We start from the raw sequence: 26,879 nt of genomic DNA, 5'->3' as shown, positions 1-26,879 counted from the left end.
GTCCTCTCAGGGGCGGGGCTGCGTAAGGAGCCCAGTGAGGGCACGATGGTGGGTGCTGGAATCCCTCTCCTGAGTCTGATAACAGATGCTGACAATCTAACCCACACATCTAGCCTCCCCTGGCCCACCTCCCTAAGCTCCCTTCAGTGTGGCTGCAGGATCAGTTCTGGATCCAAGCTGCTTCCCCACCCCACAGTGACTGTGTACCTGGAGTAAGTCCGCCTGGTTCAGGGCACTGGCCACCACCTTCAGGAGGCCTTTCCCCTCTCCTGGGCTCGACTTGTCCATCTCCTTTATGTAAAGGTTTTCTGGTCCTCCTGGCTTGTCAAAGTGCACGGCTAACATTTTAGCTGAGGAGACACAGATAGAGGGACAGAGAAAAGGCATGAAAACTGAGACAGATTTAGAAAGCACCCCATTCCCCAAGTTAGGACACCAGACACTACGGCCTCCAGCAGCCCACGTCTCAGCCCTGGCCTCTCACAGTCCTCACTGCTGTCCTGCTGCCCTGACTAAATTCCCCACTATTCCTGCTTCCCGAGTCCTCTGTCTATGAAGAGGGACTGGTGCAGCTGGCTTTGGAATTAAAGAAATCAAGATTCAAGTCTTGGGCAAAAATGAGACTAAAACATTCCATAATGTACCATACAGGACCTGGTGCAGAGGAGGGCTCTTGGATATTCCCTGTCCCCAGAGAGTTAGCCTGACTTCCCAGGGGGTGGGGGCTCTGAGAGGGCAGGAGAAGGCCAAGCCAAGGACAAGGGCCAGCCATATTTGGAACCATCCTGCCGGGGGATCCTCTCTCAGTCAGAGCTGTGGTCCTGGGCCTCACCTCTTGCCTCAGATACAGCTTGCCACTACAGGCTCAGCTCAGGGAAGGACTATTTATTTATATGCTGGGCGGGAGGGATAAGCAGGCCCTTGCCTGTGATGTGGCTGTGTTCTCTTCATTCATTTGAAAAATCTAATTATCAAAGCAATCTAATAATGTTGATCAAGTTTGGTCCTCAAGGAAAAAAACCCTCCCTCTGATATCAAACCTGTAGTGAGTTTGCTCACCCATTGCACAGCAAGCCAATCTCTGACACTGGGTGTAGTGGAGGAAAGTAGGAATTTTATTTTTGCACAGCACTGAGCAAGGAGAGAGGGCAGCTAACGCTGAAATCCCAAACTCCCCGAAAAGCTAAAAAGTAAGGGTTTGTATTTGGGGTTTTAGGTAGGGGAGTGGGAGCATATGGCCTTGCTGGTCAGAGCTTTCCCACCTGCCTGTCTTTGGCCTTGAGACTACTTGCAGAGAGGAGGAAGCCCATGACCTTGCTGGTCAGCAGCTTTCCCACCAGCCTATAGCTCCTTGCAGGAAGGAGATAACGAATCCAGGTGCTTGTCCTTGGTGGTGTCTGTCTCCATGGATGATAGTGGATTCTGGAGCCAGGGAGCCAAGGAGTAAGCAGGGAATGAGTGTTTTGGTTTTAACCCCATATATGCTGGGTTTAATGTAGGGAAACTGATATCAGAGCTGGTATCAATTCTCCCCTATTTTATGTTCATCCCTCAATCTTGAGGGATTTGGGGCAGCAACTGATCTAGCTACTTCCTGGTGAATCGGGGTGTAGGTTGTTTCATCTCATTGAACCAGTCTTTTAATGAGACGGTGATGCAGGTAGGCTCCCAAAGTTAGGCCTGTGTTGTGTAAATAAGTAACCAGGTATTTAATAAAAAGTTTTTCTAGAGAAACAAAAAGAGAAAAACAAGGTTAACGGTTGGAGCAAATTATAAACTACTTCTTCAGCCCAGGGGGCAGCCAATCAAGAATCCTAGAAGTCAGAGTTGAAGCATCTTTTGCAGTTTGAAATATCTCTGATGGTGTCATTGGGCACTCACATAGATTTTTGAGTGGCTCACATAGCAGCAGACATGAATCTCTCTTAAATTTATATTAAGACCTCCAGCTTCAGTTTTTAAGGCTTCAGGAAAAAGGGCAGGTTCAGTTCTCAATGATTCCAAATGAAAATGATAGAAAAAACAGAAAATGTTAGTTTGGAGATTTGTTATTTCAGATATTTCAGGAGACTAGAAAAATTCGGGATCCAGTCCAGTTAACAGATGTAACAAAAATCTTGAAGACAATTGACAGAATCAAAATCCAATATCTGCAAATGCATATTATAGTTTTATTGAAACATAGTTTTTCTCTCTCTAAAATCACCCTTAATTTCATTAGATATAGCCAAATTAAGACTAACTGGGTTGTAAAATAAATTTAGTTTTAATAAATTTGGCATAATTATTTACATAAGTACAGCAAGAACACCCATTTATCACATAGGTTCTTTTAAATCTACTTTGCTGGAACCTTTTATAAGGAATCTTAGATTGAACTTTAAAGGCCTCTCAAGGCCAGGAAAGCCAAGCCAAGGACTTGTCATTAGATTCCACCTGCAGTTCCTACAGATTTGGGTGAATTTCTCTCTTCATGAGGTCCCCAAAATAATTGAGGTCCCTTGTACCTGTCTGAAGGAATGACGTTCTTTACTCAACCTTACCAGGTTACTGAACCCATAAGCAAGGTACCAGGCCAATATTTCCAAGTGGCTTTATTCCATAAAGTCAACCTTCATTCCTCAAAAGTTACCTAGTCATATCCAAGTCTGTATGTTTCTCTCAAATATGACATTCCAGTCAAAGCCTTGGTGATATAACCAGTGTTTCCAATTGTGGCCTGTTATAAGAAGAACAGATTCTTATTGATCTTATGCAAACAAACATTTCGCCATGAGAATAAGAATGCTTACTCCTCAGGCATTTTTAAATTCTGGAGGGATCAGATAGGGAGAAAAAGATGAATGTTTCAATTTTTTTTACAAGAGTATAATTTACCAAATGGTTCTAAGTCATGGTTAGTTTAAGAAAAAAAGTTTTCCTTAAATCTGAAAAAAAAAACCATCAAAAATCAGCAATATCTCAAGTAAAAAGCCATAAAAAATTATAATCATCTCTATCGGTTTATTCAGTCCTGTCTAATTGGTTCTTGATCTTAATCTTCTGTCAGCAGTTTTATGAGGTCATCAGTTTCTCTGTTAGAGTTCTGTAATTTCCACCCAGTTTACTTTTACTCTGAACGTTTATCAGAAACCTGTACTCTAGAGTAAGCATCAGAGTCCTTTCCATGAATTTCTCTGAAGATGAAACATATTTGCAAAAACATCGGCGTGAAACAGCAACTGTCTGTAAATAACAAAACATTCAAAAATGGTAATTGACAAAGATGCTTGACCATTCTTGTGACATATAATACTTTGAGATAATAACCAGAATCATGACTGACAATAAGAACAGATCAGAATTTTAGATAATTTTTAAAATACTTATATCAATAACACTCATTCACATAAAACCACTTAAGAAAGTTTATTATTACTTATTTGACAATGCTTCCCATGTAGTCTAATATGCCAAACAAGCCTAATTAGTTTAGCATTTTTTCTTACAGGAAGAGAGCAAATCTCTCTGAGGAGTCCCAGTGGCCCTCTGAAAATCCCCAGAGAAAGTTTCCCTCCTCTTCCAGGTCAAAAGAAAGCTTTTATTCAGGACTTGAATATTTGTGTATGTGTGGAAGCTTGTCAAAAATATTAAAAGCTTTAAAACATTTGTTTGGATAGGAAACAAAGCTCACTGTGAAACCATGTTCGGGTATCTACTTGAAGTGACAACAGAAACACAGTCAAGGGAAAACAGAGTTAAAATAGTAAAAAAAAAAAAAAAAAGCCTTTTTATAATCTTTTTATCAAGAGCAGGTTAAAAGTTTAGGAAAATTATCTTTTTTTTTTTTTAAAGATTGGCACCTGGGCTAAACTGTTGCCAATCTTTTTTTTTTTTCTGCTTTATCTCCCCAACCCTCCCTCTCCCCAGCCCCCATACACAGTTGTACATCTTAGTTACATGTCCTTCTAGTTGTGGGATGTGGGATGCCGCCTCAACGTGGCCTGACGAGCAGTGCCATGTCCATGCCAAGGATCCGAACCCTGGCCCGCCGTGGCAGAGCACGTGAACTTAACCACTCGGCCACGGAGCCGGCCCCAGGAAAATTATCTTTTAAGAAAGAGGAAACCAAGTTTTAATTTGGTACCAGTTTACTTTTGACATATAGATTTATTTACTTAATTGGATTTACTTTAATCTTAACCAACTTAATCATACATAAAACTCTTTAGGGCTTTACTTTTACAAACCTTTGGTTACTTTTTTTACACTCAGAATTCATCCCAGTACTTTAGGACAAGTTTATCTTTCTCAACTCAAGAAAGAAAAATATTTCCATTCTTTATATCTTTTTACTGAAAACATATATTTTACTTTCCTTTTATACAGACCTTTTAGAAATATATGTTTTCTTATAGAAAATTCCTCAGCATACATAAAACATGTTTATCAATAAACCTAAGCACTTTTCAGTTTCTTTGATATAAGAAACCAAAGGCAGACAAATATATGCTTAGTAGTTAATCTTTAATATTTTATCTTATGTGGAAATGACCTAGGTACCCAATAAACTGTCATTATTTAATTTACTTTCATAAAGCTATAAAGTTTAAGTTTCCAAAAAGATTTTGGAAGCTGTTTTTTAAGTATGCAGACTATAAAACATAATTATTGTACTTAAAACTCTTACCCAGTTTTAACAATTACTCTTAAAAACTTCATGTGACATTACAGCAGTTAACTATCATCCTCAGTTGTTTTAACTACTCACATCATAATACTCATAATGATTGTTAAAAAGTTTTTCCAAAAGCTTTTATCTTTTTACATTTATTTAGTTTACCTGTTCTTAACAATTATATTTCAATCATCTACAAAAACCTCGTGAGACATTAAACAAAATTAGCTATTACACTGAGTTATTAGTTTTGCTGATAAATTTTGTAACAGAGATGACATGAGCTCATTTGACCAGTAAACCCAGGCTGTATGTCTGCATTATATCCAATGCTGATAACTTTGAGGACATGTCTATTTTAAATGTTACCAGCAAACTTAAACAGGCTTTCATTCATCAAAGATTATTTTATCTCATGTTAAATAACTTTGTCTCTTAGAAGTTTTTGCATATTCATTAAAGACTGCATTCCATTCTGAGAGATTTTGAATCCTCTTCTGAAACAGATTTCCAGAATGGCCATTATAATTCCAAATTATCTCAAAAGTTTACTTATTTTTACTTCTTCAATTTTAGATCAGGAATTTTGGGGGAGTTAAAGTGAAGCTCAGCTTGCTGAGAAGCTCAGCAAGAGAGTAGACAAAAGCAGCAGATTTGGGTTCTGCTGCTGGCATGTTTAATTATTTAATTATTTTCTCTTAAAGAGGCAGTAAAGTATTTCTGATTTTATTTAGAATCCTCAAAAGAATAAAACGGGCTCCCCATTGTTGCAGCTGGCTTTTTCCAATTGCATACATCAGTTTGGGTGAACTGAAATTGGCCCATTTAAGTATATCAATTTTTACAAAACTTTATCTTAGTTTTACTAACTCTTATACTTTTAATTAGACCTTACACTAGAATTCCATTAACAAGTTTTGGTATTACAATGTTGTGTAGGGGAAGCATTCCCAGTTAGACATAATATTTATTCCCAAAGCAAATATCCAGGCAAAGTTGACATAACCTCTTCATATAATATTAGCTTAAACACTTTAATCTTTATAGTCTTATTAACCTTAGTAGTCTAACCGTTGCCCCAAAATATTGTTGGTCAGGTTTCTCACTCTGATTTATGCCTCCTAACCTTTTAAATTTTTCAAACTGAGGTAAACAGAACAGGTTTATCTGATGTCCTTTAATGTTGGGGAGCCAATAGAGGGGTCCGTTTAGCCCATCCAACCTTAGGCAGTGTTTTATTAAAACCTTTGTTTAAAATTTGTTTAGATCTGTTCCATTTATCCCATTTTTCTTTTTAATAACTAGCTAAAGATTTTTATCGCATTGGGATGAGTCCTGTGACTCTTCCCTTTCTGATTTCTCTTTGTTAACTTAATATTTTCATTAGCATCTGTAAGACGATGAGAAGCTGAGATCCCAAGTTTGATTAAGTTCTTAGACTAGTCATTATAGTTTCCTTTTAATTTGCTCTTTTCATAGGTACCAATAAAACAGCTGTTTATCATGAGAGCTCGCTAAAAAGTTTCCCAACTTAAGGATCCATTGTTTGGCCATTTTTTTTTTTCCTCCAGACTCTAAAGAATACTGTGGCCACATGGTGTTACAAAAGAAAATCATCCCTCTTTAGACACTGACTTAGAACTTGTGGGGACCTGAAATTGGCCACCCCAAGATATGTCTCTTTGGCATCAGGATTATTCGAGGCTCATTGTTTTTGATAAACTGGGACAGGCAAGGAGGCTCTGAGGAATGGAACTTGCCCTTTGTTAGGACACGTTTACATTTGTAAGGTAAATCTCTATCTGTAAAAGGTACCTCCCTCTCTGTACCAGGAAGAAGAAAGGTGATGACCTACTCTCCAAAAACTCTTAATCGATACCAAAGGCAAGGACTTAAAATCTGCATTTTATTGTGCTAGTCTGGTAACCTCCTGTAACTGACTTCCCTCCCCCTCCCAACGTTGGCATCTCCTTAAAGATTAAGCATCTTTCTTTAGGCTGGGAACCGATTGCGGCGCTCATCTGTGACCCCCACCCCCCCAGCCTGAGGCAACACACCTGCCACCCTGCGGCGCTCACTGAGACAGCAGACCTATCTGCCGTCTCCATCAAGCGCTGTGCTGACAGAGCAGCCTCGTGACTATTGTCAAAGGGACTGTTCAATCACATGTGAAACACACCGTTTGGGGGCTATATAACCACTCTGTGCACCCCACTTCTTCGGTGCCCTTTCTTCCTTCGGAAAGAAAGGCCCCGGGCCATGGTTCCTCATAAAGCTTTGTTTAATTTTCTCTTGCTATTCTGTCTCATGTGAATTTAATTCGTTCTCCAGCCAGACGAACCCCCATTTGGGGAGAGGAAATGTCCTCCTCCCCTACAAACTATAGGTCGATCAGTCAGCCAAAGTTTTTCCCAAAGGGCTCTTAGGCGGAATAGATGTGGCACCTCCCCTGTTAACTCTTTTAAAAGGAAAGACAAACAGACAAACAACAACAAATACCAAACAAGTGCGCTTTCCCAAAAACCCTCAGCCACAAACGGAAGCAAAAATAAAGACCAAAAACCAAAGTGCTTCCAGTCCCAGCTTAATCCGTGTCCTACACTCAGGGAGTGCCAACAAATGAAGATCCGCTACACAGATCTTCCCAAATGAGCAAAGACAAGGGACATCGGTTGTGCACACCTGGGGGACTTACCAAAATTTGGCTGGGGCATCTCGACTTCAAAACAAACGGAGCCAAGAGGGCTACCAGGTACCCATTATTTCTGGCCGGTCCTGTTGGAAAAGTTTAACACAAGGACAAAGACAAAAACTACCAGCTACTTACAAGAGATGTCTTCCTAAGTCTTAAACCTGGTTCCTTCCACCACCAAAGCAAAATTGCCATGGGCCGACGACGTCTGGTTAGCAGCCAGTCACTGGGGGCTGTCCCTGAGACAAGGGGCTCAGGCAGCTGCAGGACAGCTTCCAAGAGAGGCCTTTAGTCAGAGGCCGGTGTGCCACAGGCAAGACGTCCACTTGGGACATGGTCCCATCTGGGTCGCCAAATTGATATCGAACCTGAAGTGAGTTCACTCACCTGTTCCACAGCAAGCCAATCTCTGACACTGGGTGTAGTGGAAGAAAGTAGGAATTTTATTTTTGCACAGCACTGAGCAAGGAGAGAGGGCAGCTAACGCTGAAATCCCAAACTCCCCGAAAAGTTAAAAGGAAGGATTTTTATTTGGGGTTTTAGGTAGGGGAGTGGGAGCATATGGCCTTGCTGGTCAGAGCTTTCCCACCTGCCTGTCTTTGGCCTTGAGACTACTTGCAGAGAGGAGGAAGCCCATGACCTTGCTGGTCAGCAGCTTTCCCACCAGCCTGTATCTCTTTGTGGGGAGGAGATAATGAATCCAGGTGCTTGTCCTTGGTGGTGTCTGTCTCCATGGATGATAGTGGATTCTGGAGCCAGGAAGCCAGGGAGCAAGCAGGGAATGAGTGTTTTGGTTTTAACCCCATATATGCTGGGTTTAATGTAGAGAAACTGATATCAGGGTCGGTATCAGAATAGCTGGATTGTATGGTAGTTCTATTCTTAATTTTTTCTTTCTTTCTTTTTTTTTTTTTTTGATGAGGAAGATTGGCTCTGAGCTAACATCTATACCCCTCTTCCTCTATTTTGTATGTGGGATGCCACCACAGCATGGCTTGATGAGTGGTGCATAGTTCCACACCTGGGATCTGATCCTGTGAACCCCAGGTCACCAAAGCAGAGTGCATGAACTTAACCACTACACCACTGGGCTAGCTCCTATTCTTGATTTTTTTGAGGGATCTCCATACTATTATCCATAGTGGCTGCCCCACTTTGCACTCACACCAGTAATTTATGAGAGTTCCCTTCTCTCCACATCCTCTCCAACACTTGATGTTTCCTGTCTTGTTAATTATAGCCATTCTGACAGGAGTGAGGTGATATCTCATTGAAATTTTGATTTGCATTTCCCTGATAGTTAATGATGTTGAACATCTTTTCATATGCCTGTTGGCCATCTGTATATCTTCTTTGGAGAAATGTCTGTTCAGATATTTTGCCCATTTTTTAATTGGGTTGTTCGTTTTTTTGTTGTTGAGATTTATGAGTTCTTTATATATTTTGGATATTACCCCTTATCAGATATATGATTTGCAAATATTTTCACCCAGTTGTTAGGTTGTTTTTTCATTTTCTTGATGGCTTCCTTTCCTGTTCAGAAGCCTTTTAGTTTGGTGTAGTCCCTTTTGTTTATTTTTTCTATTGTTTTCCTTGCCTGGTCAGACATGGTCCTTGAAAATATGCTAAGACTGATGTCAAAGAGTGTACTGCCTATGTTTTCTTCTAGAAGTTTCACGGTTTCAGGTCTTACATTCAAGTCTTTAATCCATTTTGAGTTAAATTTTGTGTATGGTGTAAGACAATGGTCTACTTTCATTCTTTTGCATGTGGCTGTCCAGTTTTCCCAACACCATTTATTGAAGAGATTTTCCTTTCTCCATTGTATGTTCTTGGCTCCCTTGTCGAAAATTAGATGTCCATAGATGTGTGGGCTTATTTCTGGGCTCTCGATTCTGTTCCATTGATCTGTGTGTCTATTTTTGTGCCAGTACCATGCTGTTTTGATTACTATAGGTTTGTAGTATATTTTGAAATCAGGGATGGTGATATCTCCAGCTTTGTTCTTTTTTCTCAAGGTTCCATTAGCTATTTGGGGCCTTTTTTGTTCCATATAAATTTTAGGATTCTTTGTTCTATTTCTGTGAAAAATGTTGTTGGAACTTTGATAGGGATTGCATTGAATCTGTAGATTGCTTTAAGAAGTATGGACATTTTAACTATGTTAATTCTTCTAATCCAAGTGCATGGAATATCTTTCCATTTCTTTGTATAATCTTCAATTTCTTTCAACAATGTTTTATAGTTTTCAGTGTACAGATCTTTCCCCTCTTTGGTTAAGTTTATTACCAGGTATTATATTCTTTTTGTTGCAATTGTAAATGGGATTGTATTCTTAATTTCTCTTTCTGCTACTTTGTTGTTATGTTTAGAAATGCAACTGATTTTTGTATGTGGATTTTGTATCCTGCAACTTTATCATATTCATTTATTATTTCTGAAAATTTTTTGGTGGATTCTTTAAGGTTTTCTATATATAAAACCATATCATCTATGAATAGTGACAGTTTCACTTCTTCCTTTCCAATTTGGATCCCTTTATATTTCTTTGTCTTGCCTGATTACTTTGGCTAGGACTTCCAATACTGTATTAAATAAGAGTGGTGAAAGTGGGCATCCTTGTCTGGTTCTGGTTCTTAGAGGGATAGCTTTCAGTTTTTCTCCATTGAGAATGATATTAGCTGTGGGTTTGTCATATACAGCCTTTATTATGTTGAGGTACTTTCCTTCTATGCCTGTTTTATTCAGAGCTTTTATCATAAATGGATGCTGTATCTTGTCAAATGCTTTCTCTGCATCTATTGAAATGATCATGTGATTTTTATTCTCCATTTTGTTAATGTGGTGTATCACGTTTATTGATTTGCAGATGTTGAACCATCCCTGCATTCCTGGAATAAATCCCACTTGATCACAGTGTATGATGTTTTTAACATATTTTTGTATTTGATTTGCTAGTATTTTGTTGAGGATTTTTACATCAATGTCCATCAGTGATATTGGCCTATAATTTTCTTTTTTTGTGTTGTCCTTGTCTGGTTTTGGTATCAGAGTGATGTTGGCTTTGTAGAATGAGTTAGGAAGCTTCCCCTCCTCTTCAATTTTTTGCAAGAGTTTCAGAAGGATAGGTATTAAGTCTTCTTTGAATGTTTGGTAGAATTAACCAGGGAAGCCGTCTGGTCCTGGACTTTTATTTTTTGGGAGGTTTTTGATGACTGTTTTGACCTCCTTATCGGTGATTGATCTATTCAAGTTCTCTATTTCTTCTTGATTCAGTTTTGGAAGGTTGTATGATTCTAAGAATTTATCCATTTCTTCTAGACTATCCAATTTGTTGGCATATAGCTTTTTGTAGTATTCTCTTATAATCTTTTGTATTTCTGAGATGTCCATTGTAATTTCTCCTCTTTCATTTCTGATTTTTTTTAATTTGAGCCTTCTCTCTTTTTTTCTTGGCGAGTCTAGCTAAAGGTTTGTCAATTTTGTTTATATTTTTAAAGAACAAGCCCTTGGTTTCATTGATTTTTTTTCCTATTGTTTTTTGAGTTTCTATTTCATTTATTTCTTCACTAGTTTTTATTATTTCCTTCCTTCTACTGATTTTGGGCTTTGTTTGTTCTTCTTTTTCCAGTTCCTTTAGGTGCACTGTTAGATTATTTGAGATTTTTCTTATTTATTGAGGTAGGTCTGTATTGCTATAAACTTCCCTCTTAGAACCGCTGTTGCTGTATCCCATAAATTTTGTCATGTTGCATTTTCATTTTCATTTGTCTCCAGGTATTTTTTTTTTAATTTCCCTTTGATTTCTTCATTGACCCAATCGTTGTTCAGTAGGGTTTTATTTAATCTCCTCATATTTGTGGCTTTTCTGGTTTTCTTCCTGTAGTTGATTTCTAGTTTCATACCTTTGTGGTCAGAAAAGATGCTTAGTATTATTTCAGTCTTCTTAAGTTTATTGAGATTTGTTGTGTAGCCTAATATGTGATCAAGCCTGGAGAATGTTCCATGTGCATTTGAAAAGAATGTGTATTCTGCAGTTTTTGGATGGAATATTCTGTCTATATCTACTAAGTCCATCTGGTTGAATGTGTCATTTAAGGCCAGTGTTTCCTTATTGATCTTCTGGTTGGATGATCTATCCATTGGTGTAAGTGGAGTGTTAAAGTCCCCTACTAATATTGTGTTACTCTCTATTTCTCCTTTTATGTCTGTTAATAATGGCTTTATGTATTTAGGTGCTCCTCTCTTGGGTGCATAGATATTTACAAGTGTTATATCCACTTGTTGGATTGTTCCCTTTATCATTATGTAGTGTCCTTCTTTGTCTCTTGTTACAGTTTTTGTTTTAAAGTCTATTGTTTGATATAAGTATTGCTACCCCAGCCTTCTTTTCATTGCCATTTTCATGTAGTACCTTTTTCCATCCCTTCCTTTTCAGTTTGTGTCTTTATGTCTGAAGTGTGTCTCTTCTATGTAGCATATATATGGGTCTTGTTTTTTTATCCAATCAGCCACACTATGCCTTTTGATTGAACATTTAGTCCATTGATATTTAAAGAAGCTATTGATAGTATGTACTTATTGCCATTTTGTTACTTTTTTTCTGGGTGTTTTAGTAGTTTTACTCTGTTCCCTTCTTCTCCTCTTGCTCTCTTCCCTTGCGGTGTGATGGCTTTCTTTAGTAGTATGTTTGGGTTTCCTTTCTGTTAATTTTTTTGTGTATTTATTATAAGTTTCTGGTTTGCAATTACCGTGAGGTTCATATATAATAACCTACATATATAGCAATCTACATTAAGTTGGTGGTCTCTTTAGTTTGACCTCTTTCTAAAAGCTCTACTCTTTTACTCCCCTCCTCCCACATTTTATGTTTTTGATATCATATCTAATCTCTTATTTTGTGTGTTTGTATCCATTACCTTCTTATCATAGAAATAGGCAATTTTAGTACTTTTGTCTTTTGACATTCATATTATCTTCATAGGTAGTTCATCTGCTGCTTTTACTATATTTTTGCCTTTACCAATGATTTTATTGTCTTTTTTTCTGGATAATTTTCTCATTCCTATTTGTGGTCTTCTGTTTCCTGCTTAGATAAGTCCCTTTAGCATTTCTTCTAAAACTGGTTTATTGGTGATAAAGTCCTTTAATTTTTGCTTGTCTAAGAAACTCTTTATCTCTCCTTCCATTCTGAATGATAGCCTTGCTGGCTAGAGTATTCTTGACTGTAGGCTTTTTTTCCTTTCAGCACTTTAATTATATCATGCTACTCACTTCTAGCCTGCAAGGTTTCTGCTGAGAAGTCGGCTGATAGCCTTATGGGGTTTCCTTTGTATGTACTTTGTTGCTTTTCTCTTGTGGCTTTTAGGATTCTCTCTTTATCTTTCATTCTTGACATTTTAATTATAATGTGTCTTGGTGTGGGCCTCTTTGGGTTCATCTTGTTTGGTGCTCTCTGTGCTTCTTGTACCTGAATGTCTGTTTCTTTCCTTAAGTTAGGAAAGTCATCAGCTATTATTTCTTCAAATAGAGTCTCTGCCCCTTTATCTCTCTCTTCTCCTTCTGCGACACCTATAATATGCATGTTAGTGCACTCAATGTTGTCCCAGAGGCCCCTTAGACTATTCTTGTTCTTTTTAATTCTTTTTCATCTGTTCAGCTTCGGTGATTTCCCCTCATCTTTCATCCAGCTTGCTGATCTGTTCTTCAGTATCATCTACTCTGCTATTGAGTCCCTCTAGTGAATTTTTCATTTCCAGTAGTGTACTATTCATTTCTCATTGGTTCTTTTTTATATTTTCCAGTTCTTTGTTGATGTTCTCACTAAATTCATCTGTTCTTCTCCCAAGATCAGTGAGCATCCTTATGACTTTTTCTTTGAACTCTTTGCCAGTTAGATTGCTTATTTCTTTTTCATTTAGTTCTTTTTCTGGAGTTTTGTCCTATTCCCTTAGTTGGAACATATTCCTTTGCCTCCTCATTTTGCCTCTTTCTCTGTGCTTGTATCTATGTATTAGGTAGATCAGCTACATCTCCTAATCTTGGAGAGGTGGCCTTATGTAAGAGATGCCTTATGAGGCCCAGCAGTGTGGTTCCCTCTCATCACCAGTTCCAAATATTCCAGGAGTGACCCCTGTGTGGGCTATGTGTGTCCTTCTGTTGTGGCAGGGTTGCTTTTGCTGAAGGTGCCCAGGGAGGCTAGGCTGTACCCCGGCTGGCTGGTTGTAATGTTCAGCAGTGTGTGGCTGCTATGGACCCTTCAGTAACTTTATCAGGTGTGGGGAGCCCCAGCACAGTTCGCTGCAAGGTCTAATAGCCATTCCTATTACAGATTTTCTGTTATGTGAGTAGGCACCAAGCATGACTGACTGCTAGCCTCAGGGGCTTACAGTTGCTGTAGGCCTCTGGCCTGCAAGGCTCTTGTCAGCTGTCTCAGGTTTGCAGCTGAGTGGGGCTGGCCCCAGGCATGGGAACACCCAATTGTTTCAGGCATTGGAAGGTGGGGCCGACCCCCTATGTGGCTGTTTGAGAAGAACAAGTCTTCTGCAGCTGACAAACTCCACTGCCCACAGGGCCATACAACCGTCAACACAGTCCTGCCTCATGTGCTCACCCTGACCCCCTGAAGTGGACCCAGTCACCCCACTGCAGAGGCTATACACACTCCACCAATGCATGCCCACCCCTCACCCATGCCCTGCCCCACAGAGATGGACCCACTCACCTGCTGCAGAGGTGCAAGGCACCTAGCCTATGCAGGCCCACAAGTGGTCTGAGGGCTTGCTGTTGGATGGTGCCAGTCCTTAGGTCAGGGTGCCTGCCCTGGATGAGCTGGATTAAAATCGGTGCTCTATTGGGTGAGGCAAACCCTTGGCTAACAGGCCAGGGGAAGAACTCCAGTGGCATCTGTGTCAGCATGCCTATACTAGGTCACACCGATGGCTGCTGCCAATGTCTCAGGCCATGGAAAGGTCTCACCTCTCACTGAGATACACTCAGAGCCTATCGGGTGAGTCTCTTTTCACCAAAGGACCTTTCGTTCTGGTGACTTTAGGCTGCTTTCTGAAATGCATGACTTTGTCATGGGCCGTTTAAGAGCCATCTTTTTTCCTCTTATGTCCGATAGCTTCTCTGGGGGTATTCCCTGTTGTAGTTAATAGCCAGCAAAGCCAGACATTATGACACTCGTTGCAGTTGTGCTGAGTCCAAAGGATGTTTATAGTGGTAATGCTCCCCTGCTCAGGTCCCTCACTCCTCTAAGGATGGCTGTGTACCTTAGGATTGCTCCCAGCCAGCCATGAAGTGCCATGGCTTGCGAAGGTGGCTTTCTTTCTCTCTAGGAAGGAATTTCTCCTCTTCCACCTCAGTCAGGACTGTCCCTTGTTGTGGGAGTTCCTTTTATCCAGTTTTCACTTCTCTCTCAGGGTTAATTGTTCCCAGAGTAGTTATAAATTTGTTCTGTCCATGGGATGAGGTAAATTCAGAGTTCACTTACACTGCCAACTTGACACCTCTCCTTCACATGAGGCTTTTAAATGTATCAAGTGGAATGCAGATTCAGAGCGATTATATATTTATAATCATCTACTAAAGAATACCTGAACAAGTTCTTCTGTAACTGTTGGAAGTTTTAAAATTTCATTTTTCTTCTAATACTTATATTTTCATTCTACTTTTCTCATAGAATTATATCCCACTATATTTTATGCTTTATTGATCATTCTTAGCTGCAACAAAAATATATATGTAACCTGACATTAATTTAAAAAATTATTTCTTGATTCCATAGGAGTCTAAGTGTTAAATTTCTTCTAGATTTAATTATCATTACAATATTATTAGTGCACAATTGATCAAAATAACATTATTTTGAATTATTTTTAAATGTAATTTTAAATATTAATAATTATTGAACATAAAAGTAAAATATTATTGGAAAGACATCTCTTAATGACCATTGGTGGGGCTGAATTTTTCCAAATTATTATATCTGTGGATGAATATTAGTTATTGACAGAATGAGATTGGGCTCAACATTAATTCTCTTCCTACTTTTCATTTTTATAGTCAAGCTCTGAGAAAACTAATTTGCATAAGTTAGATGGGAAAGAAATTTCATTATAAGAATGTCAGCCAATTCTTTGAATACCTTTGAGCTATTGGTAAAAACCATATAATAATCTAACATCAAAAATTATTTTCAATGATCTATTAGCTGGCAACTTAATTAGGTTTTCCTTCAATTTTATTTATCTATTTATTTACTTATCTCCTTGCTCAAAGCTTTGTAAACCTTTTTGTTTTAGGGACGGGGCTCCTTTCAGCATTTCTTGTAAGGCAGGTCTGACAGCGATGAACTCCCTGCCTTCATTTGTCTGGGAAATCTTTTATTTCTCTGTCATATCTGAAGGGTAGTTTCACTGGATGGAGTATTCTTGGCTGATAGTTTTTGTCTTTCAGTATTTTGAATATTTCACTCCACTCCCTCCTATTCTGTAGGGTTTCTGCTGAGAAATTCATTGAAAGACTGATGGGGGTTCCTTTATAGGTTATTTTCTTCTCTCTTGCTGCCCTTAATATTTTGTCATTGGCTTTTGACAGTTTTACTATTGTATGCCATGAAGAAGGTCTTTTTGCATTCAGGTAAGTAGGAGTTCTATTAGTTTCATGTACTTGCATGTCCAGTTCTTTCCTCAGGTTTTGGAAATTCTCTGCTATTATTTCTTCGAATAAGCATTCTGCTCCTTTCTCCTTCTCTTCTACTTTTAGGATACCTATAATCCTTATATTACTTTTCCTAACTGAGTCATATATTTCGCAAAGAATTTCTTCATTTAAAAAAAATCTTAGGGGGCTGGCCCCGTGGACGAGTGGTTAAGTTCACTGCTGTGCTGCAGGTGGCCCAGTGTTTCGTCGGTTCGAATCCTGGGTGCGGACATGGCACTACTCGTTGAGCCACGTCGAGGTGGCATCCCACATGCCACAACTAGAAGGACCCATAACTAAGAATATACAGCTATGTACCAGGGGGCTTTGGGGAGAAAAAGGAAAAAAAAAATCTTAGTTTGCTCTCCTCTTCCACCTGAATCATTTCTAGGTTTCTATCTCCAAGCTCACTATTTTTCTCCTCCATATGGGGTCTGCTATATTCTTAATGCTTTCTACTTATTTTTCATCTCATTGTGTTCTTCACCTCCAGAATTTTTGTTTGGGTTTTTTTTAGAGTTTCAATCTCTTTGGTAAAGTACTCCTTCTGTCATTAATTTTATTCCTGAGCTCATTCCTGAACTGTCTTTCTGAATTTTCTTGTAACTCACTGAGTTTCTTTATGGCAGCTATTTGTGCATGTGTGTGTGGGTGTGTGTGTGTGTGGAAGATTGGCCCTGAGCTAACATCTGTTGCCAATAATCCTCTTTTTCCCCCCTTCCCAATGCCCCAGCACATAGTTGGATATCCTAGTTGCAAGTCATTCTAGCTCTTCTATATGGGATGCTGCCACAGCATGGATTAATGAGCGGTTCATAGGTCTGCACCCAGGATCCAAACCAGTGAACCCTGGGCCACTGAAGCGGAGCAGCGAACTTAACCACTCAGCCATGGGGCCTGCCCCTATGACAGCAATTTTGAATTCCCTGTCATGTAGATTGTAATCTTCTGTGACTTTAAGTTTGGTTTTTGGAGAGTTGTCTTTCTCTTTGTGTTCTGCGATATTACTGTAGTTCTTTAGGGTGTTTAATGAATGGATCCTTTGCTGGTGTATTCATGGTAGTAACCATCTTTTCTTATTTGGATATGGCTTTGATTGGTTTGGTTTTGGGCTGCTTCTGGTTGTATTTGAGAGCCTCCATTTTCCACCCTCCACTGCTTCTGCTGGAGGTGTCCTCAGTACCCTCCTTGTGCCACCTTGTTCCTCTGGGGGTGCTGGTGCCTTGCTGCTTACAAAGTCACTGCAATCTCAGGTGTCACCACCAGGGTCACCAGGCTGCAAGCATTTGTGCTGCTTCCAGGGTTGCCTGGGTCTTCTGTTCCTCCACTGGCTCTCCTCAGGCTTCTATGGGCTCTGAAGCTGTTGCCCCATGCACCACCTATGCTGCTGCTCCCAGCTTGGGAGGGCTGGTTGTGGTCACTGCCAGCAGCCTAGGGTCCCAGGGACTTGTATGCAAGCTTCACTGCTGGTGGAACTCGTGTCAGGGGTGCTGCCACTGGGGGCAGGGTCACCAGTTCTGCTGAGGTTCCTGAAGCCTCTGGTCACAGGTTCCACCTGCCACCACTTCAGATGTATAGATGCATGGATATCTTATGCATCCTGTTGTGCTATATAGGGAATCCTCTGTTGGTCAATGCATATCTGATTGGTTGTAGCTTGAGGGGAGAGACAAAGGGAACAACTCACTCCACCATGATGCTGATGTCACTCCCAAGTCCTGGAAGTTACATGGCATTCCTGAAGCCACCCGCAAAAGTGTGGGTAGAGAGAGAGAGACAGACTTAACTCACTTATGAAAAATATCTGTGATGTTCTTATTGGCAAAGGCAATCCTCATTGTTAAACTAATCAGCTAAATCAAATTACTTCCTAATGAGAAAAGGTTTCTCATTTTTCAATTCAAGTAATCATGTCAATACATGTCCTTGTGATAACCACCTTGCTTCCGAATTTTAAGAAATATAGATAAGACATGGAGTCTTCCCCTCCTGGATGAACTATGATACAAAGATTTTCACCATTTCTCACCGATGCTCTCTTTTTCTTTATTCTCATGGGACTCTTCTTCCCATATGATGTATTTTTTTTGACAACAGAGGATGTAAGAGGTCATTAAATTTAAAAATAATTAGAATTTTCCTTTCCTTTGGCATCCTAAAGATCTTACATTCCAAGCCAAGCATCACAGTAGGACTGGTGTTGGATGAGAGTATGCCTTTCTTTTGTATACTGGGAGAAGAGAGACTGGAGAAGGGAGGTGGGAAAGTAGAGCTGACAGGACTCTTCAATCATAGAAGATTAATTTTAGGAAAGTACATATGGAAGTTGAAGGTCTGGAAAAAAATTAATCTCTTAGATCCATTGTGAAAATTGACTGTGGTGGAGCCATTTAAAAATGGAGTCAAAGCTGCCTTTCCAGAGAAACAGCTTTGCTGTCTTGAACCTTGGACTGGGCCAAAACAGCAATTGTTTTATAAGCAATTGTTAGAGAAGTCAGCAGGAGAATAGATATCTTGATCACACAGACTGAGGATTGTGAGCTTTTTGAAGATAGAATCAATTGTCAATCAATATTTAGCCAAGACTAGCTTTATGCCTCTAACTCCAATTAAAATTACTTATGATACAACCTTCCTTCTTTGCCTTTCAAAGACTGACTTTTACTCCCTAGTGGGACACTACTTGGGTTTCTACCTGAATCTATGCTCCCTGAATTGCAATTCTTTCATCACAAATAAACCCTTTGCCTCTTAAACTGGTTTCTGCTTTTATAGGTTGACACCATTCATGTCTGTGTGCCCCTTCTAAATTCTTTGTGAGTCACCAGGGTACAAATTTCCTTAGTTTGGAGACACCTGTTTCAGAAGATCACCTGCTCCTTGCACACCCCCACAGGTACTATGTAGCTACCACCAAAGGATCAATTTTGCAGGTCTGAGAAGCTGAATCCAATTGGAACTTTGTTATGAGAATTATAGGAAAGAACTGTCTTACTCAGGAGGGCTCCAGACAGTGAGCCATTTGCCTTGAAGTTTATGAAAAAGGCTCCCACTAGGCACCCAGCAGTGCAGCGGGTGTGTGTCTAGGAAAGGCTGGCTGGCCAGCTGGTGAGCGGTCAAGAGGCTTCATGGTGGCCTTCATACTTCCCCATGGTCCAGGGTCAGACCTTCTACCTTGTGGGCTCAAAACCTCAGCTTGTCAGCATGTATATGTAAAGTATAAAAAGTAAAAAAAACTTGGTCTTTGTTTCCAGTTCCTAGCACAGAGCTCCTACAACTCTTGGAATTTCCCAAGTGATAGGAAAATCTTTTGTGATTCATGATAATGAGATGACTCATGGAGGGGATTGGAGGGCTAGATAGCTTCAGGATGGTCACCAGAGGAGCCAACCACATGATTAGAGGGTTGGAACTTTCAGCCTCAACCCCTGATCTCTGGGAGGAGAGGGGGACTGGAGATTGAGTTCAATCACTTGGTCAATGACTTAATTAATCATGCCTACTAAGAAAACCCCATTTAAAAACCCTGGAACAATGAGGTTTGGAGAGCTATCAGGTTGGTGAACACACTGATGTACTGGGAGGGTGGAGCACTCAGAAAGGACATGGAAGCCCTGAGCCCCAACTCACCCTCCTCTAATACCCTGCTCTAAGCATCTCTTCCATTTGACTGTTCCTGAGTTGTGTCTTTTATAATAAAACTGTAATCGTAAGTACAGCACTTTCTTGAGATATGTGTCATTCTAGCAAATTATCAAACCTGAGGAGGTCAAGGGAACCCACAAATTTGTAGCCAAGTCATACAGAGGTTCAGGTGGCCCAGGATCTGGGAGTGATGGCTATCATCTGAAGTGGCGGCAGTCTTACAGGACAGAGCCCCTTAACCTGTGGGGTCTGCAATAACTCCAGGTAGTGTGAAAATGGACTTGAATTGTGGGGGACACAGTTGGTGTGTGAGAATTGCTGCCGGAAAGTACCAAACAACTTGAATTGTTGCCCGAAGATCCTCTCACCTTGAATGGCCCAACCAGCATTTGCTCCAGTGACTCCTCTGGGCTTTCCTGGCTGACCAGCTTCCACTTTTTATGGTTACACATTCCTTCTACACACAGCAATATCTTCAGATGTTCTAGTCTTGCAGGCCCGAGTGCTATTCTCTGCATGTCTCTGCTCTAGCCCCTTCTGTTTTGATGATATAGGGTACCTTTAGCCTGAAGCAGTGATAGCTCACCCTGCTGTTTAGCTCTGGGTCTTGGCATGCCTGGACTCCTTTGGAGTTGTAACTAGAAGTCCCCAAATGCTTCCTGGCTTGTCTTACAAACCTCATGAATATCTCCATATTGCACAGCTGCAACTGTCCAATGTCACCATGACTCAGCACTAACTGGAATTCAAAGAGTAACCTCCTCTCTAGTCCCTGACTGAGCCAGTTCAACTGACTGCAGTATTTCCTCTCATTCTCACCTACAGGGACACTTGCTAAGACTGACTCAGACCCAACTCTACAAGCATAGGAAGCTGATGAGTTAAAGCTAAGTTACATACAACTTCCCCTCCCCACCAAACCCCCAACTGCCTCTTACAAACCATACAATAAAATTCCTTCTTTGTAAAAAAACAAAAACAAAAACAATTCCAGTTTGCTGTAAAGTTGCTCATGCTCTGACCCTGAAATTCTACTTCTAAACCTAAGGAAATAATCAGAGACACAAAGAATTATGTAAAAAATTACCAAAAAAAAAAGTAAAAAAACCCATAGTATTATTTATCAAGTGAAAAAGTGGAAATAAACTAAATATCTAACAAAGAGGAATGATATGCGATATGCAATAATTTAAAAAATGTTTTCTAAGCAATTTTAATGATATTCAAGGTTTCATAACATAAAACTAAGTGAACAGAGTGGGATGTCAACCTTATGTGTTGATGATCTAGGTTAGGTTAAAATTATGTATTATGTGCACTGAAAAAAGACAGGAAGAAAATAACAAAACTATCAATAGTAGTTTTCATTTAATGTGAAATTATGAGTAACTTATTTTCTTAATTTTTATGAGTTCATATTACTTTTGTAATCAGAATTGTAATCGTTTTATAAAAGTACTTTTCATACCACAGCACTGCTCATGTCCTTTGAGTGACCCTGAGGAAACAGCCTTTTCTCCTTTGGCCCCATCCATCTTCCCAATTTTGTTTATCATTTTCTCACAAATACTACTTAAAAAAATTTTTTTTATTACTGAAAAAGGCTTCATTTTTAAATTTAGCTTTCTGACTCCGTGTCTGTGCCTTCAGCAATTTCACAATGGTTTTCTGCTCCTCAATAAGGAAAGCGCACTACTGACCTGTTTTTTCACTTTAGACAATCTCACAAGAACCTCAGGTCTTGCAGCACGAACTCCTTGAAGAGGGCCTGGCACATGCCACACTGAACTCCTCACCATTCTTTCCACACAACACTACTGTTCAGGAGTCTGTGCCTTTGCATATGTTCCTTCAAGGGCAAATGCTCTTTGCTATCTTCCATACTTACTCACTCTTCCATATTCACTTCAAACACCATTTTCAGTCTCCTGAATGCACAGTTAAGGCTCTGTGCTCTGTAGTTTTTTGTTTTATATCTGTTACATCACTTATCCCACGGTAATGTGACGCATTAACAAGTTTGCCTTCCCTACTAGATTGTAATCCTATCAGGGGTAAGATACATATATTATTTACTTTTGTATCACCAGTACCTAGCACACAGTAGGCTATTCAATGAATGCTAAATAAGTGAATTTTAAATGCGTTTTCACCTCTTGTTCAAAAAAGAATCAAGCAACTGAATAGATAAATGAATGAATGGACTAATGGTAAGGTTGACCACCAAGAACATATCTGTAGTTCTTGGTACCCAAGCTCAGAAAAAGAATGATGTTGGAAGTAAGTGCCTTGAAAGGCTGTTACACAAATCCTGAAAATGGCAGAATTTTATAAACACGACACTGAGTTCAGGGAATCTACCTCTTTTATAGCAAGCAGTAAGCAAGCTGGCTCTTTGTTCTGAAGGGACACTACTTAATTTTTCAAGGTCGCTTCCTGCAACACAACCCTGAGAAATGGCTTGAATAAAGAGTGGTTAGGGCCAGCATTTTTGGCATACCCAGACAGATGTGTAGGAGTACAAAAGACTCAGAGGAGTTTCCCAACAGATATGCCCTGTGAAACTATCAATGCTCTCACACTCACGCCAATGACCAAAACTTAAAAAAAAAAAAAAGGAACAGATAAAGTTGATCAAATAATTCCAATTAAAGAAGAGGATCTTTTGAAATAAGAAAAATTACTCCCTTAACTCATTCTTCCTTTTCAGTATCTCTTCTGTCTAGTGTTTTTCAACTACAAAATAGGCATTACTTTTTCTTTAGGATCTATAGTCTTCTTCTAAAACAATAAAAGCTGTCTTTCATGGTCCTCTGATTACTTAATTTCCTTTTTTTCTTAGATATTCTCCTGAAAGAAAAAGAACATGGTTATTATTTGTGAGCAGCAAATTATCACCACAATATGATTCATTCATTCATTTATTTATTTCACAAACATTGGTGAGTGACTACCATGTGCTAGGCACTGTGCTAGATACTGGAGACACAAGGATGACTGGATAGTTAAGACCCAATCCCTGCCCTCAAGGAGTTCATTGTCTGGTAGGGGAGATAGATATACAGAAACATCAATTATGCTCCTAGAATCTTTCATTAAAAAATATCAATAGTCATAATTCTTTATTTCCCAAATTTTCTATAATTATCATGTATAATTTTTTTTAAAAAGATTTTATTTTTTTCCTTTTTCTCCCCAAAGCCCCCCAGTACATAGTTGTATATTCTTAGTTGTGGGTCCTTCTAGTTGTGGCATATGGGAAGCCGCCTCAGCATGGCCTGATGAGTGGTGCCATGTCTGTGCCCAGGATTCGAACCAGAGAAACCCTTGGCCATCAGAAGCAGAGTGCGCAAACCCAACCACTCAGCCATGGGGCTGGCCCCTATCATGTATAATTTCTTGACAGAGAAAAATATAATTAAAAAAAAAAAACAAGTGAAGGAAAAAGAAGTAATGAGACAGTAACTGGCTCCTGAGTGGGAATCAGCCTCATCCATCCCTCATGAGCATCCAACCACTTCCAAGACAGCCTATCCCTTCCCAGAGCAATGGGATCTTAGTGGCATGATATCAGCTGTCTCCTTCTAACTAGTACACATTCTTTTGAGTCTCTTGTGGCCCTAAGCAAGAATCCTAACATTTAGTGCCAGCCACAGAATCTATATTACAGTGGTCAGGCAACTTTTCTGATTTTCTCCACAGGGGACCTGGAGAATTAGCCCTGGGCCCCAGGTGATACAATAGAGTCTGGCCTCTTGACAGCCTAATTGCCCATTTTCCTAGCCTTGGTTTCTGTATATCTTTCATTAGATAATTAGTACCCATCTACATGTCTCTGTTCTGCCTTACTTCTCCTGCCCTACCCTACTGAAACTGAACCTACCTCAAATCCTGACACCTGCTCAGAAAAGATCCTTGGTGGTCGTAATTGCCTGTCCCTGCTGGGTTGGAGTTCACCCATTGTGTCAGATGCTTCCAAGGTTGGGTTTTGCTTAGGCTCAGTCCTGTTTGCTTCTACAATACCTCACTGCCAGCTGTGTAGCAGAGTTTATGACAATCCATGCCAGGAAATTATTTATGACAACAGGGAAGGTCTGTGCATATATACATTTGTGTGTGTGTGTGTGTGTACACGATGTATATATGTAGTTTCTGTGATGGTACTTAATTTCTCAACTAATTTTTTAAGATTCAGCTCTCTGGAGCCTTCTGTGACTTTGCTAGGCAGAGGTCATTCATTTATTTGTTCATCAAACATGTATTAATTGCCTACTCGACACTAGATGCTGTCTTAGGTATTGGAGATAGGAGAATGATTAAGACACAATTCTTGCCTTCTAGGGGCTCACAATCTAGGTAAACAAAGAACTTTAATGGCAGTAATAATAAAAGTATGCATAAAATACATAGTACAGTGGAGAGAAGCCCAAGATCTGACTTGGGTCTTCAGTGATTATTAGGAATTTGCCAACTGGCTATGAAGGGCAGGAACAGAAAGGGAAGCTGTTTCAGGCAGATAGAACAGCACATACAGAGTCATGGAAGGCAGAGGCTATTTCTTAACCAGCTTTGATTTCCTAGTTAGGAGAGTGCAGTGCACACGCAGATCATCACTGAGTACTTGTTAAAAGAATGAAGGAATGGCTGCTTTCTTCACTAGCAGAAGTAGAGGCTTCTACTATTTCAAAGGAGTGTTCAAGCAACTCCAAAATTTGATTTTTTAGAAATTTAAATTTAGATTAAAAAATCTAAACATGAACACAATTTATCATTTATTAAGCTCAACTCTCACAGATATAATTTTCCAGTTAGTTCTATATTACATCTTTATTCAAAAATGTATAGACATGGAAGGGGAATGCAGTACACACCAACAAGCTCGCTGCCTGGCACAGTTTCTTTTTCTATAAAAGGTCCCTTTATATACAGTGGTCCCCATCTGCTACATCTCTGTTTTTTAACCCTGCTGCCTCCTCCACCTCCACAGCTGAGTGATATCTGGATAAGCCACATGGTCAAGACTTGTCAAATGAGGGTCCTACAAGACATTAAGAGGTAGGATGCAAGGGGGCTGGCCCCGTGGCCGAGTGGTTAAGTTCGCGCGCTCCGCTGCAGGCGGCTCAGTGTTTCGTCGGTTCGAATCCTGGGCGCGGACATGGCACTGCTCGTCAGACCACGCTGAGGCAGCGTCCCACATGCCACAACTAGAGGAACCCACAACGAAGAATACACAACTATGTACCGGGGGGCTTTGGGGAGAAAAAGGAAAAAATAAAAAAATCTTTAAAAAAAAAAAAAAAGAGGTAGGATGCAAGGCTTGGCCACCATACCAGGAAGGAAAGGAGGCAGTTCGCAATGGGACAGAACAAAGCCAACTCTCTTAGAAGTAGAGAATAGAGAAGCATTCTAGCAGTGTTCCAGTCCCTGGAATCCATTTTCCCTGTGGCTCAGCTGCACGCCATCCTTCCAGTGCTTATGTAAGTAACCCCAATATCCTTCCAATAAATTCCTCCTTTCTGCCCTAGCTGATTTGATTGGGTCACTTGCAGTCAGAAGACTCAACTACCATAGAAGCAAAGACAGGCATTGGGAGACAAACTTACCCAGCTTCTCTGTGGCTTCCACACAAACACTAGGATACATGCCCTCAATGTATGTTGCCACCAGAAGATACACATGAGTCTTCACAACCACCACACCAGTGTTTTCCTGGATAAGAAAAAACAGTGCGCCCTTCTCAGTTCTAATCACAAGACTAGCAATTACACTCCAGCCACATTTTTCACCATTTCCTGACTTCCATATATTCATATATTTGTTTTTGGACTCACTCTTTTCTATTAATCTAGTTGTCCCTCTTCAAAAAGTTTCAGACTGTTGTAATAACAGCACGTGTATTTTGAAAAAGTTCCCCAATTCACTGTAATATACCCCTATTGCAATGGGAACAACTAATGTGATGGAAAGGTAATACATTTTGGAATTGGACAGCTCTGAGCTTGCATCCCAGCACCTCCATTTTCTGCTTCATGACTATGGAAGAGTTATTTAACCTTCTTAAGAATCAGTTTCCTCATCTGTAAAATGAGGTTTCTTAGTTTATAATGTGGATCAAGTGTGCTTAACCCATAATACAGGGCATCCAATAAATGTGAATATCATCTCCTTAATTCCTTATAGGCAACAGAGAGCCAAGAGAGGTTTTAAGCACAAGAGTGATACCACTTTTTTTTTTTTTTAAGAAGGAGGATGTAGAGTATGAAGGATGAACTGTAGTGGAGAGAAACAGTTCAGGAGAGGTTCAACTGATAGATCCTGGAATGAATGTTCCTCAAAACCAGGCAGTTAGTGCTTTCTTTTACATATGCCCTCCCGTCACCAGACTGCTGTCTCAAACATTGCCATTGCAGTAATGGGCTCAAGTCTGTTTTATAGATAGGATGGGGGGCGGGCTGCACGGCACAGGCAAAGAAAATTGGAGTCAAATTCTCTTCTTCAGGTTTTTATCAGCTGTCGTCAAATCTTGAACACTCACATTCTTAGCATAAAGAGAATGGTCATCTGCCCGGACACATTTGTAGTCTTTTTCCCTGAAATACAACCCTTCTCTTCTGGCTTGCAAGGGGTTCTTGGCGAATCCATTCACAAGTGTTCGGACATCACAGGGCATTACCTGCAGAGATTAAACAGACTCAGATTTGGCAAACTATGGTGGGCTGGCCAAAGTTGGCCCACTGTCTGTTTTTGTGGGTGTGCAAGAGAAGAATGGTTTTTACATTTTTAAGTACTTGGAAACAAATCGAAAGAATATTTTGATATGTAAAAATTACATGAAATTCAAATTTCAGTGTTGATAAATAAAGTTTTATTGGAACACAAACACACCCGTTCTTTTATGTATCGTCTATAGCTGCTTTCCCATTACAACTGCAGAGTAGTTGTGTAGTTGTGACATAGACCATATGGCCTGGAAACCTAAAATATCTACTATGGCTCTTTACAGAAAAAGCTTAAAACTCTTATGCCCAAACTTGTTTTGTCTTACACTAAATCCTGGTGATGCTACAGTCAGGCTCCGCTCCTGGATTTTGATGAGAGCTGCACTGTCCACATGCTTCGTTCCCAGGAGGGTATCTAACAGTAAGTTGTGCAAATGGCTCATGCTCTCTCAGTTATGAA

The 26,879-nt window shown here is 39.9% G+C and overlaps 2 protein-coding genes across 4 annotated transcripts in view; one reads left to right on the top strand and one right to left on the bottom strand.

Moving 5' to 3' along the window:
- The window catches only part of LOC106839748 (protein FAM228A), a 90,206-nt gene that overhangs the window by 18,998 nt on the left and 44,329 nt on the right, over positions 1-26,879 (top strand). The window lies entirely within an intron of this gene.
- On the bottom strand, positions 17-26,879 carry PFN4 (profilin family member 4). Of its 2 annotated transcripts, none has more exons than XM_070512528.1 (4): positions 26,746-26,879; positions 26,236-26,373; positions 25,304-25,409; positions 17-350 (listed from the first exon to the last, which is right to left on the bottom strand). In XM_070512528.1, the coding sequence occupies exons 1-4, from the start codon at positions 26,860-26,862 to the stop codon at positions 133-135; spliced, it is 579 nt and encodes a 192-aa protein (XP_070368629.1). In that variant the 5' UTR covers positions 26,863-26,879; the 3' UTR covers positions 17-132. The 2 variants fall into 2 exon arrangements, with proteins under 2 accessions (XP_070368629.1, XP_014710290.1); XM_014854804.3 differs by lacking the exon at positions 17-350 and adding an exon at positions 20,887-22,550.

Source organism: Equus asinus, chromosome 6 (genome assembly GCF_041296235.1).
Source record: "Equus asinus isolate D_3611 breed Donkey chromosome 6, EquAss-T2T_v2, whole genome shotgun sequence".
NCBI lineage: Eukaryota > Metazoa > Chordata > Mammalia > Perissodactyla > Equidae > Equus > Equus asinus.
The sequence above is the reverse complement of the archived record's forward strand: the minus strand, read 5'-3'. Positions and strand labels throughout refer to the sequence as shown.